Source organism: Salmo salar, chromosome 22 (assembly GCF_965601325.2).
Source record: "Salmo salar chromosome 22, fSalSal1, whole genome shotgun sequence".
Lineage (NCBI taxonomy): Eukaryota > Metazoa > Chordata > Actinopteri > Salmoniformes > Salmonidae > Salmo > Salmo salar.
In genome coordinates this window covers 24,977,478-24,991,653 of record NC_138312.1, presented here as the reverse complement: position 1 = coordinate 24,991,653, position 14,176 = coordinate 24,977,478, and the positions used below count along the sequence as shown (strand labels likewise).

At 43.7% G+C, this 14,176-nt stretch overlaps 1 protein-coding gene across 1 annotated transcript in view; it reads right to left on the bottom strand.

The window, feature by feature from the left end:
• LOC106582984 (leucine-rich repeat-containing protein 38-like) overlaps positions 1-7,846 on the bottom strand; it is a 30,974-nt gene extending 23,128 nt beyond the window's left edge. The window contains exon 1 of the mRNA XM_014166644.3: positions 6,277-7,846. Coding sequence (XP_014022119.1) covers positions 6,277-6,904 — 628 coding nt within the window. The 5' untranslated portion in view covers positions 6,905-7,846. The remainder of the gene's footprint in view (positions 1-6,276) is intronic.
• Positions 7,847-14,176: the final 6,330 nt, after the last annotated feature.

The following is a 14,176-nucleotide window of genomic DNA, read 5'->3' as shown; positions in this document are numbered from 1 at the left end:
CTTGGCCTTTTTCTTATTTTGTTGCCTTACAACCTGGAATTAAAATTACTCTTTTGGGGTTTGTAGCATTTGATTCACACAACATGCCTACCATTTTGAAGACCAAAATATTTTTTCATGTGAATGAAAACAAAAAATAAGACAAAATTAACTTGAGCGTGCATAACTATTCACCCCCCACCCCCCCACCCCCCAAAGTCAAGACTTACAGCTGCAAGTCTCTTGGGGTATGTTTCTATAAGCTTGGCATAACTAGCCACTAGGATTTTTGCTCATTCTTCAAGGCAAAACAGCTGCTTCAAGTTGGATGGGTTCCGCTGGTGTACAGCAATCTTTAAGTCATACCAAAGATTCTCAATTGGATTGAGGTCTGGACTTTGACTAGGCCATTCCAAGACATTTAAATGTTTCCCCTTAAACCACTCGTGTGTTGCTTTAGCAGTATGCTTAGGGTCATTGTCCTGCTGGAAGGTGAACCTCCATCCCAGTCTTAAATCTCTGGAAGACTGAAACAGGCTTCTCTCAAGAATTTCCCTGTATTTAGCACCATTCATCATTCCTTCAATTCTGACCAGTTTCTCAGTCTCTGCCGATGAAAAACATCCCCACAGCATGATGCTGCCACCACCATTCTTCACTGTGGGGATGGTGGTCTCGGGGGGATGAGAAGTGTTGGGTTTGCGCCAGACGTAGCATTTTCCTTTATGGCTAAAAAGCTCAATTTTAGTCTCATCTGATCAGAGTACGTTCTTCCATATGTTTGGGGACTTTCCCACATGCATTTTGGCGAACAACAAACGTGTATGCTTATTTTGTTCTTTAAGCAATGGCTTTTTTCTGGCCACTCTTCCGTAAAGCCCAGCTCTGTGGAGTATATGGCTTAATGTGGTCCTATGGACAGATACTCCAATCTCCGCTGTGGAGCTTTGCAGCTCCTTCAGGGTTATCTTTGGTCTCTTTGTTGCCTCTCTGATTAATGCCCTCCTTACCTGGTCCGTGAGTTTTGGTGGGCGGTCCTCTCTTGGCATGTTTGTTGTGGTGCCATATTCTTTCCATTTTTTAATAATGGATTTAATGGTGCTCCGTGGGATGTTCAAAGTTTGGGATATTTTTTTATAACCCAACCCTGATCAGTACTCCACAACTTTGTCCCTGACCTGTTTGGAGAGCTCCTTGGTGGTGCCGCTTGCTTGGTGGTGCCCCTTGCTTTGTGGTGTTGCAGACTCTGGGGCCTTTCAGAACAGGTGTATATATATACTGAGATCATGTGACAGATCATGTGACACTTAGATTGCACACAGGTGGACTTTATTTAACAAAGTATGTGACTTCTGAAGGTAATTGGTTGCACCATATCTTATTCATGGGCTTCATAGCGAAGGGGGTGAATACATATGCACGCATCACTTTTCCGTTTTTTATTTGTGTTTTTTTTAAACAAGTTATTTTTTCATTTCACTTCACCAATTGGGACTATTTTGTTTATGTTCATTACATGAAATCCAAATTAAAATCATTTAAAATATAGGTTGTAATGCAACAAAATAGGAAAAACGCCAAGGGGGATAAATACTTTTGCAGGGCACTGTATCTACCTCTAACAGTCCAGTATCCCTGCACATTGTAAATGTCGTATTAGAACTGACCTGTTTGGAGAGCCTAGCTAACGTTCGCCACTTAGCTTACTTTAGCATTAGCGTTAGCCACCTTCACCACCTAGCTAACATTAGCCACAATAAATTGGAATTCGTATCATATCATACGTTTTGCGATTTTGTTAATATATTTTTGCAATTTGTAACATATCATACGAAATGGATCATACAAAACAAATTAATACTTACCATACAAAACCGAACTTATCATGCTAATTGAGTATCCCGGATTTACATTTACTATGTTACGTCTCCCCTGAGTCCTGGTTGGTGCTATAGAATGGTGTTGCTCTAAATGATACATGTTCCTCCTTAACCCAAGAGCTCTGGAGACAGCAGTGGATCATGTTGACACTCATTCCCTGATAAAACATTTAGGCACCTGATTGGTGGCAGACAGGCAGACCTGCACAAAGGAACGGCCCCTCAGATGAGTGGACTGATAGACATCTGATTACAAAGCCTGTATCCTTGACAGGTCTATGGAGAGAGGTTGTCAATTGATATGCAAGGTTGGTAATCTTTACATATTATGCAGATGAATATCCGTTATTACTCATTTTACAACAGTTACATTATCTACTGACTGTCTATGGGGATCCACAGTCAATTGGGACTCTGAAAGAATACATCAATAGGTATAATTAGATAATATGTGTCTTGGACATGTGTTAATTTGGTTAAAAAAAAGTCATCTGGACAGTGACCCTTTTAATCCATAAAAGCCCAACATATTTGGCATTTACAACACAGTTACTCAATCAGAGTTATGCAAACAGAGTATGCACAACTTATTCTGTGTGCAGTGCAGTGGACTGGTACAGTACAGTATGTTTATCACATGGGATATCAGCATGTGAGAACAGGCACAAACAGGTCCAGAGCATGTCTACACTGCTGCTGCTAAAGTAATGCTAAACAGGGTCTAATCCATAATAACAGGATTAGGACAGAAGGGGAGATTCATGGGTGGTGAGTTGGGAATGATTTGATGGGTGGAGGAATTTGTCTATATTTTCATTACTCCATGCTAAAATGGTAATGGTTAGGATTAATGCACAAACAGCATCAACAGTCAGTTTATATTACCATAGAGTGGTCATGGAAGCTCTGGATTCAAGGGTACCATTATTCTCGGACAAATCATGCACCCAAGGAGGATGCTGATGATGGTTCTGTGAAGTGTTGATACATGTTGAAGAGCTTATCAAGTCAGCCTTGTTCTATAAATTACTGTCCATCCTTTACTGTAGGAATAGTGGTGGTCAACAGACCTACCCCCAAACACATGCACACATACACACATGCACTCAAGCGTACACGCACGCACACACACAAACACACACAAACTCACACAGACACACACACTCACCACTCATGAATCAGGTCCTGTCATAATACTCAAGAATATTTTGGGTGGTTTGAAGTTTTCACACCAACACATCTGTTCAGCAAGAGATACTTGGTATTGTTAGCAGTGTGTAGGTGTGTCTGACTCTAATCTATCCTTTGGAACAGTTTCTGTATGTGTGGTTCACAACAATTCCTACACAATGTGAGCAGTTGAGAAGAGACTGGTTGAATCATACACAGATTTTCAGATACCCTGGACCCATGAGAAATTACATTTACTTGAAAATGCATTTGGAGCTGCAGCCAGGGACTTGAAATCATAAGTTCTCCTTTGATTTCAAATATACAGCTTTCTTAATTTTACCCATATGCATCAGCAACATTTCCTATTTTTAATGAGCACAGAGGCAGTCCCAGAATAATACTGTACCCCTGTGCTCTACGAATTTCCTACTTGCAAATGCATTCATCAATATGTACTGTATCACGCATATGCCCAGTGCTGATGCAAACTGCATAGTGTTCTTCAGGTCTACTGCTAAATAAAGTTATAAAGACTGTGTGTGAGTGTGTGTATGTTTGGTTGATGACGCTAAATAGAAAAGGTCACTATGGTTTATTAATGGTTAGCAGGTGGTTTTGCCTCCTAGCCAGGCAGTAAACACTGATTTGAATGTAAATACATTACATGAGGTGAGACGCTGCACTGCTAACTGAATATGAGAGTGCATCTCGGGGCCCAGTTGGCAGGTATGCCACAGGGGTTGGCTGACTGGGCCAATGGCCTGTTGTTTGTTGCTGCTGATGTGTGCTTTTCCAGCATATCTAATAGAATTCATTACAGCCTGCAGTAGATAACACTGAGGACAAGTGATGAATGCATTTGCAGCTTCTTACCATGGGGAATGAGGTATTCCTGCCAATTTATCAACTTCTCTTTCTCACACAGACCCAACTTTTTGCGGATGCTTTCTTATTGAGGAGTAGGAGGGAGAGGAACAAGGTTGGCAATTGCATGGTACAGCACTAACTAAATGTGTGAGGATGTTTTTGTTAGTTGTCAGCAGTTTGCAATGTCCACCCACTGCTTGTGTCCACACAAGCCTCTACAAAACATAACTACTTCCATTCCTATGATTTAAAAAGAAGATAGAAGTAAAGCTACGGGAGCTTCCTGAATGGCGCAGGGGTCTAAGGCACTGCATTGCAGTGTTGCGGCGTCACTACCGGCCGTGACCGGGAGTCCCATAGGGCGGCACACAATTTGCCCAGCGTTGTCTGGGTTAGGGGAGCGTTTGACTGGGGGGGGGCTTTACTTGGTTTATTGCGCTCTAGCAAGTCCTTGTGGAGGGCCGGGCGCCTGCAGGCTGACTTCGGTCGTCAGTTGAACAGTGTTTCCTCCAACACATTGGCGCGACTGGCTTCTGGGTTAAGTAAACAAGTGTTAAGAAGCGAGTGTTGAGAAGCGCGGTTTGGTAGATCATGTTTCGGGGGACTCGTACTCGACTTTCGCCTCCCCTGAGCCCGATGAGACAAGATAGTTATCATGAAATTGTGGAGAAAAATGGTGTAAAAAAATAAAGAAGTAAGGTTATGTGAACATGATGTCCATATCCACAGGGTAATATTTACAGTATCTTAGCACACAGACATAATGGACAGGATCCCTGGGCTGTTAGCAGCTTTACCCACTTTGCCTGAATTATAGATTGTATTAGTTTATCTTAGTAATACTTTCTCCATCAAACACCGGAGGAAATCATATTTTTAAAAGGATAAAAGCCTATTTAGGCTTTTATGGGACGATCTTTGTCCTTACATTGTGTTGATGTCCCATGTTTATGTAGATCATCATGTAATGTCCCCCGTGGAACGACCTTGGCAGCTGTGCCCGCTTATTTATGTACTATGTCTATTGGTTCATATGCCCACTTATGTATTCATGATGTTTATGCTGTGAATCTTGGAATTGAATACTGTACACTGTACATCCACAGATGTCATCACAGTGTATTACCACATTCATCAGGGGTTATTTTAGCAGACCTGAACTATTTGACCCTTCGTGCAAATATTCAAACATAGTGTGCTGTATGTTAGTGGATTCTATATATTAACTGGTGGTCTATACACAGTCTTGCTAAAATGATTATCACGAATAAATGTCCTCTGCGTTTTCAAGGACAATATCTAAATAATATTAAAATGGGATGTCAAGCAAACAACATGTGGCTGTCCTATTGTTAGCAGCTCCAAATACAACGATTGGTGATTGGAGTAATGTGGAGTAAATTCTGAAAGTGAAGAGGTTGTAAAATGTGAAACTATTGAATTACTACAGAGTAGGCTACTGTGAATCCCGTAGTCTGGGATTTGTTATGTTTCTATCTTGAAAGAGTGGAAGAAATGAGCATCTCCACAATTGGGCTTTGTTTCCTTCTGCATTACTAACACATGAATCCCAGAACAATAACCTCTGGGTTTGGATGTTCAGTCTAATAATCTCCATGTAAGCAGATGTTACCCTTTGTGGGATACACACTCCTGTGGGAGAATTATCATCCCCTTTGTCTTTTGTTGTTTTCCAGATTTGCGTGCCTGAGACACAGAGGGAGAGATAGAGAAAGAGAGAGATGGGGCCCACACCAACACATCAATGCCGTAACTTCACCTAACTCACCCAGGCAGAAACACAATGGTGAAGGACCCGATGGCCTCCAGCCTCCACCAACAGGAAGGAGAGAGGAAGGGCTTGGTTACATTGGTCATACAAACAGCACTCACTAATTGATTGATTTAGCACAACGTTAATAGACCACCAGCCTGAGGAGAGAGGCAGGTGTTTGGCATGGACGGTACACTATGCACACAGCCATGGCAACATCTCATGCTCAAGCAGAATTGAAAACGTGAGGTGTTGGTTTTCTGTTGTTGTGTTTGTTTTGCTGCTGTAGATGAAGCTGCAGACAGTCTGTGGTGTAATAAATCTGAGACCATCCCCCTGAAGGTCTCCCCCCAGAGCTCGTCTCTCATTCTCTTTCATTACTCTCCCTGGCACTGTGGATTTAGCCAGGAAAGAAGGAGGAAACCAAAATTAGAACAGACGAAGAGGTTCCTCTTTCTACTTGGAAAATATAAATAGAACACACAGCAATAGCATGGCAGAAGATTTGCTAAGATAATATTATCTTAGTGTTGCACGGCTTTCCTTTTTTTTAGGTCAAGCAAGCTGTAAGCAAAGTAGCATCCCCCTGACAAAGCCACTTACCATTTGGAAGCTTGTGACTGTTTTCCTCCAGCCATGCAAACAGGTTGGCAAAGTTGCAGTTGCACACCCAAGGGTTGCCCTCCAGCCTCACCACCCGTAAAGAGGGCAACTGGCTCAGCGCACCCACCTGAAGGCCAGACAGGGCGTTACGCTCCAGCTCCAGTTCACGCAGCGAGGTGAGGCCCAGGAACGCGTCCTCGTTGACCATGCTCAGATAGGGGTTGTTACCCAGGCGGAGTTTGATCAGGCTACGGGACTGCCCAAAGGTGCCCGAGGGGATGTCAGTCAGGTTGTTGCTGCCCAAGTCCAGAAACACCAGCCTGGAAGAGGTGCTGAGGGTTCCCGGCTCGATGTGGGACAGAGAGTTGTTCCGCAGGTCCAGGTAGACCAGGTCACTGTAGAGCACTAGGAAGTCAGAGGGAATGCGGGGGATCCAGTTGTCAGACAGAAGGAGTCTGCGGACGTCCAAGGGGATTTCATCAGGAAGACGGATGAGTCCACGGCCGCTGCAGTCCACAGTGTGGGGATCCGGGCACAGGCAGCTCGCTGGGCAGTTTTCCCCCTGAGCCCGTAAGACAGAGGACAGCAAGACGAGGAGAGGCTGTAGCCAGCAGACACATGGCAACATGGTCAACAGGGTAAGCGCAGAGAGGAGGAGTGGAGGCTTGGGGTGAGGAAGAATAGGAAGGGGTGTCGGGAAAGAGAAGGGGGCGTGAGGGTCAGAGGTCAGGAGATTAGGAAAGGGGAGGGGAAGGGGAGAACGAGAGGGGAAAAGGGGGGATCAATCCCTCTGCAGGAGCATCTTGACGTTCTTGAGATGAAAATCTGAGAAAGCTCCGGCATCGAGCAGCGAGAGAGCAGCGTCGAGCGCTGTTTTCCAAGAGATCATGTAGCAAGCTGCCTGGAGAGAATAGCAAGCTGCTGGCTTTGAAGAAGCTAGGGTAGGGAGATAGCAAGCAGTGAGAGGGAGACAGCGAGAGTGAGGGCGAGAGCTTTGCAGAAAGAGGAAGGTTGCTTAGCTGGGGTAAATAGAAACTGTCAAAGCAGGAACAGAGCAACATTAGAGGCACAGACAGGGAGAGGGAGGCTGAGGAGGGGGCTCTGTCCGCCGGGTTAACCCACAGTCGATCTTGTGGGATTGATTGAGGAGGACACATGGGTCTCTGACACAAAAGGATACGCGCTGGGGTGATTCAGTCTCAGGCAGATCAAGTGAAGAGTGAAATTGTTGCATCTCTCCATTTGTCTCTGGTATCTGCGTGGGAATGCTTGTCGATCTGCCTGCTGATCTAAGAGAGACAATCGCACAGTAACACAGCTGAAGTGAATGCAAGTTTTTTTAATTCTGTCTCTACCTCCCTGTGCTCTGCTCTGCCATTCGCCGGCAGAGCAGAGCTAGATAAAACACTCCCCAGCTGGGTCCCGACGCTCTGTTGCTATGGAGAGAGAATCCAAATATCCGGGAAGGAGTCATATTCACGCGGATGACAATCCTGAATTTAGCACAGTAGCAGTCAATCGAATGTCTGTCTGTCTCAGAATGTGCTACCAGGGTTTATCTCATGCCCTCCTCCTCATTGCTATGAAGGAGGTGTGCCTTTACAATGTTGACAACACGTGATGTCACTTCCTACTGTTAAAATATGAGGGTCCATTCCCTCTGAAAAATGATACCAGTTTTTCCCAATAATTTATGTTACTTATGAAAATAAATGCATAATTAAATTATCTGGATTATTTGGGCGAATTAAACAATTCAACATTTATTTCAAGAAAAAAAATCACTTATTGTTTATATTTCAGTAATGGATCTGTAATGAATGTAATATTTTTTTATTTGTCCTAACACAAACACAATCTTACTTCTCTCTCCTTACAGTCTTATAATCCCTGAGTCTCTCACAATGACGAGAAAATGCTTTGATAGACAGCCTCACAGTTACATCACCATTGCCACGAAGATCTTGTCCTGGAGTGACAGACAGACAGACACCATTACACAACCTGCCCACGGCACAGTCAGACAGAGGCTTCATTAGTTATCACTGCAAATGGAAATTACCTGCACATAAAAACCTTTGCCCTTGTTTGTACTGTGAGCCAAACATCAGCACTTTTAGTCAGCTCAGGTTATACAATTATAATTTTGATGCACTGGCACTGAAGATTAGGCTAAAACTGCCTCATACAGCCATCAATCCCCTGTGTGTCTAGAGTCTATATCCTTAATGGTAAAAAACAAAGGGACCAGTGACTGCCTCTCAAACCACAACTGTGGAACAGATTTGAATTCAGACTCTAAATTAGATTTCCCCAATGGGATCTGTAGCAAAAGGGAAATGGAATTAGACCAAGGTTGTAGCACAGGGAAGAGTGGAGTGGAGGAGCGGGGTCCTGAGAGACGTGGAGGGAGTTGGAATAGTAGCAAGCTCGGTCTGATGGGATGTAATGGGAGAATGTGCCGTATACTGTATATCAATGGGTAAATAGAAAAACTGCCTGAGCCATTATTACCAGTAGTGACCCATAACATGCATAATGTTTGGCAATGCAAACAGCTCCAGGTGTCAGTGAATAACAGCAACTCATATACGGTGTACAGGACCTCGTCATCTTTAAATCAATATCTTACATCCCTGCATTACGGTGTGAGCTGAAGTTTGTTTTACCTATTCCAGCGCCATGATGTAGCGTTTCATTCACTGGTGATTTGTGTGAAGACTTGCCAGGCAGAGTATCTATGAGCAGTGTTACCCAGACTGTGGTCGGCAAACCATCTCTGTATTCATGTCCAAGCCACAGATTGCTTATTAATAGTGCTTTGTGTTCTATTTAGGATTTAGCGCCGCTGTTATGAAAATTAAATAATAACACTGACAGGTTTTATATCAAAGACACTGAATGAGCTGACTTTTGTTGCATGGTGTTTTTGGACCAGGGATTTTGTATTAGACAGACCCAGGACTCTAAATGATTTACAGTGCATATGGAAAGTATTCAAACACCTTAACTTTTTCCACAGTTTAGCAAAAACCAAGCCATGAGGTCGAAGGAATTGTCCATAGAGGTTCGAGACAGGAGTGTGTTGAGGCACAGATCTGGGGAAGGATACCAAAACATTTCTGAAGCTTTGAAGGTCGCCAAGAACACAGTGCATCCATCAATCTTAAATAAAATAAGTTTGGAACCACCAAGACCCTTCCTAATGTTGGCCGCCCGGCCAAACTGAGGCCTTTATGGTAGAGTGGCCAGTCGGAAGCCACTCCTCAGTAATAGGCACATGACAGCCTGCTTGGAGTTTGCCAAAAGGCACCTAAAGGACTCAGACCATGAGAAACAATATTCTCTGGTCTGATGAAACCCGAATCTTGGCCTGAATGCCAAGAGTCACATCTGGAGGAGATGTGGCACCATCCCTACAGTGAAGCATGGTGGTGGCATCATCATGCTGTGTGGATGTTTTTGAGCGGCAGGGACTGGGAGACGGGTCAGGGTTGAGGGAACGATTAACGGAGCAAAGTACAGAGAGATCCTTGATGAAAACCTGCTCAAAGTGCTCAGGACCTCAGACTGGGATGAAGGTTCACCTTCCAACAGGACAACGACCCTAAGCATACAGCCAAGACAGTGCAGGAGTGGCTTCTGGACAAGTCTCTGAATGTCCTTGAGTGACCCAGCCAGAGCCCAGACTTGAACCTGATCGAACATCTCTAGAGAGACCTGAAAATAGCTGTCCAGCGACGCTCCCCATCCAACCTGACAGAGCTTGAGAGGATCTGCAGAGAAGAATGTGAGAAACTCATCAAATACAGGTGTGCCAAGCTTGTAGTGACATACCCAAGAAGTCTTGAGTCTGTAATCGCTGCTGAAGGTGATTCATCAAAGGACTTAGTAAACTGTCTGAATACTTCTGTAAATGTGCTATTTCTGTTTTTTTTTTTTTATAAATTTGTACAAATTTAGAAAAACTGTTTTTGCTTCATCATTATGGGTTATTGTGTGTAGATTGATGATGGAAAAAAACAATTAAATTATTCTTAGAACAAGGCTGTAACGTAACAAAATGTGGAAAAAGTCGATGGGTCTGTATACTTTCCGAATGCACTTTTTCTAAATTGACGAATCCAAAGACCATAGGCTATATGACTGTCATTTCCAAGTGTATTTTTTTTTTATCAACATTTTTTATTACTATATTCATGAAAGTGTTTAGGATATTCCTTCCTCTCATCCTGTTGTGGCCTGTTTGTGCCAGTTGAGTAATTACCAAGCAGCTAAGAATAAAATGGACTTAGAGTTGAGAGGGATTTAATGCTCTATTCAATCTGTATCGCTGAAGCGTTACAGGTTGTGCAATAGAAATGTGAAGGTCATTTTCTAACTGGCCTGACATATGCAGTGTTTACCTTTAAAATTTCAATCACACTGTAACGCTGAACTTCAGAAATATAGATTGAATAGCATCCTTAGTTAAAAGGGAGAGGTTTCCACATTGAAATGCATCTGGAGCACCACTCCTAGCAGGTATAATGGCCTCTATCTCCCTGAGGACAGCCATACTGTTTATGGTCAATCATAAAATGTTATCTTGTGTGTCGGAGGTGGACTGGACATCTGGCATTTCGTGCAAATGCCAGATGGGCTGATTCATTTAGAGCCTATTGGGCCTGTCTAACTTTTTTAGTTTATTAGCTTTATAATTATTATTTTGCCAATAATGGGGGAATAAAATGGGCCGTTGTGGGGGCCTCGAAGACAAAAATGGGTGTATTTGAAATGCCAGAGAGGATTTCTGGTCCCAATCCGCCCCTGTTGTGCGTACATTCTCATGGCTGTCTAATGCAGTGTAAGAGCCAGGCTGAGTAATAGGAACCTTTGAAGCATCCTTGATTTTGGTTTTAAATTAGGCCTGATTACCATAAGATGTCAGTACAATTAGCACTAGGCATAAACAACACCATCAAAGTTTTTGTTGAGGCTCATTCCTCCATGACCCCAGGAACAGTGGCCTCTTTTTCTCAGTGTGATAATGGTGGTGCAGTGTGGTAACTAGAGAGTGATGGGACAGGGCTTCAAGATCTTCATAATGGCTGCCAGAGACAGGGAGATGCTGGGGTGTATTTTAGACAAGTCTACACATGTGGGCTGTTCAGAACTCTTCTACTAAGGCACAAATAGGCCATTCATATTCTGCAGATAATATTTGTCAAAGTCCGTACTTATCTTTCACACTATACGTTTATTGCTATTACAACTCCACTGTATGTCTGTATTATGCAGTGTGTACCGAGAGTACAGAACAGGATGATTTATGTAAGACTTTTTATCTAAAAACTGTGAGAAGCTATTTAGTGTGTCAAAAGCAAGGCTGTACGAAACATCACTTTCCTGACAGCTACTAGCACAAATTGATCCCTCGGTATTTAGACCAATGTCAAATCACTGAGGTGTTCAAGGTAGTGTAAATGCAACATGACAGAGAAATATCAGCCTGTGTTTCAGCGGTCACTGACCTTGTCTGCTGAGCACCAGCATTGATCCAGGTTTACCTCGCTCCTCATTCTGGGGGATTCATTTAGAAGAAGAACAATCAGTGTGGCTATCAATGACCTTGCCGTTAATGTAGCAGCCACAGTTGCGCTACTTAAGCCTCAATGCTCAATATATCATTGCTATTGCTGCTTATACAGATAAATCAATCCCAGTCCAGATATAGATTAAAAACAGAAAAGCCATATTGGTGTGTTTATGAGTCAAACAATGTGTAGCTGTCTGTACTGAATACAGCACAAACTGTGAAAAGCAAATCTTTCCCATACTTGATCAAGATTGCGTTTTCACATTGACAATCTGTGTATCTCTATGCTCTTGTAGTGCAGCATCTCCCACAATGAGATCTCACTATAGATCTCACTATCCAAGGATTAGACCAGAGGTTGTGTTTGAGGGGGATCTTCAATCAGTCGTACACCAGTCAAAGCCCTCTTCCACCCTACTCCAAGTTAGTGGATAATGACTGCACATTCTCCCCCTCAGCCTATAGAGCAGATAGCAGAGAGTAGAGAGTAGTAAGTAGGGAGTAACAAGTAGGGAGTAAAGAGTAGGGAGTATTAAGTAGGGAGTAGAGAGCATTAAGTTGGGAGTATTAAATAGAGAGTAGTGAGTAGGGAGTGATGAGTAGGTAGTAATAAGTAGGGAATAGTGAGTAGGGAGTGGTGAATAGGGTGTGGTAAGTAGGGAGTGGTAAGTAGGGAGTGGTGAGTAGGGAGTGGTGAGTAGGGAGTAGTGAATAGGGAGAAGTAAATTGGGAGTAGTAAGTAGAGTGTTAAGTAGGGGGTGGTAAGTAGGGGATGGAGAGTAGGGGGTGGTAAGTAGGGCGTGGTAAGTAGGGGGTGGTAAGTAGGGAGTAGTGAGTAGGGAGTAGGGAGTAGTCAGCAGGGAGTTGTAAATTAGGAGTAGTGAATAGGGAGTAGTCAGTAGGGAGTGGGAAGTAGGGAGTAATAAGTAAGGAGTATTGAGTTGGGAGTATTAAGTAGTGAGTAGGGAGTAGTAAGTAGGGAGTAGTGAGTAGGGAGTAGTCAGTAGGGAGTTGTAAGTAGGGAGTGGTAAGAAGGGGGTGGTAAGTAGGGAGTTGTGAGTAGGGAGTAGTGAGTAGGGAGTAGTCAGTAGGGAGTTGTAAATTGGGAGTAGTGAGTAGGGAGTAGTCAGTAGGGAGTGGTAAGTAGGGAGTGGTAAGAAGGGGGTGGTAAGTAGGGAGTTGTGAGTAGGGAGTAGTGAGTAGGGAGTAGTGAGTAGGGAGTAGTGAGTAGGGAGTTGTAAATTGGGAGTAGTGAGTAGGGAGTAGTCAGTAGGGAGTGGTAAGTAGGGAGTGGTAAGTAGGGGGTGGTAAGTAGGGAGTTGTGAGTAGGGAGTGGTGAGTAGGGAGAAGTAAATTGGGAGTAGTCAATACGAAGTGGTAAGTAGGGAGTAATAAATAAGGAGTATTGAGTTGGGAGTATAAAGTAGTGAGTAGGGAGTGGTAAGTACGGAGTAGTAAGTAGGGAGTTGTGAGTAGGGAGTAGTGAGTAGGGAGTTGTAAATTGGGAGTAGTGAGTAGTCAGTAGGGAGTGGTAAGTAGGGAGTGGTAAGAATGGGGTGGTAAGTAGGGAGTTGTGAGTAGGGAGTAGTGAGTAGGGAGTAGTCAGTAGGGAGTTGTAAATTGGGAGTAGTGAGTAGGGAGTAGTCAGTAGGGAGTGGTAAGTAGGGAGTGGTAAGAAGGGGGTGGTAAGTAGGGAGTAGTGAGTAGGGAGTAGTGAGTAGGGAGTAGTGAGTAGGGAGTAGTGAGTAGGGAGTTGTAAATTGGGAGTAGTGAGTAGTCAGTAGGGAGTGGTAAGTAGGGAGTGGTAAGTAGGGGGTGGTAAGTAGGGAGTTGTGAGTAGGGAGTGGTGAGTAGGGAGAAGTAAATTGGGAGTAGTCAATACGAAGTGGTAAGTAGGGAGTAATAAATAAGGAGTATTGAGTTGGGAGTATAAAGTAGTGAGTAGGGAGTGGTAAGTACGGAGTAGTAAGTAGGGAGTTGTGAGTAGGGAGTAGTGAGTAGGGAGTTGTAAATTGGGAGTAGTGAGTAGTCAGTAGGGAGTGGTAAGTAGGGAGTGGTAAGAATGGGGTGGTAAGTAGGGAGTTGTGAGTAGGGAGTAGTGAGTAGGGAGTTGTAAATTGGGGGTAGTGAGTAGGGAGTAGTCAGTAGGGAGTGGTACATAGGGAGTGGTAAGTAGGGGGTTGTGAGTAGGGAGTGGTGAGTAGGGAGAAGTAAATTGGGAGTAGTCAATACGAAGTGGTAAGTAGGGAGTAATAAATAAGGAGTATTGAGTTGGGAGTATAAAGTAGTGAGTAGGGAGTGGTAAGTACGGAGTAGTAAGTA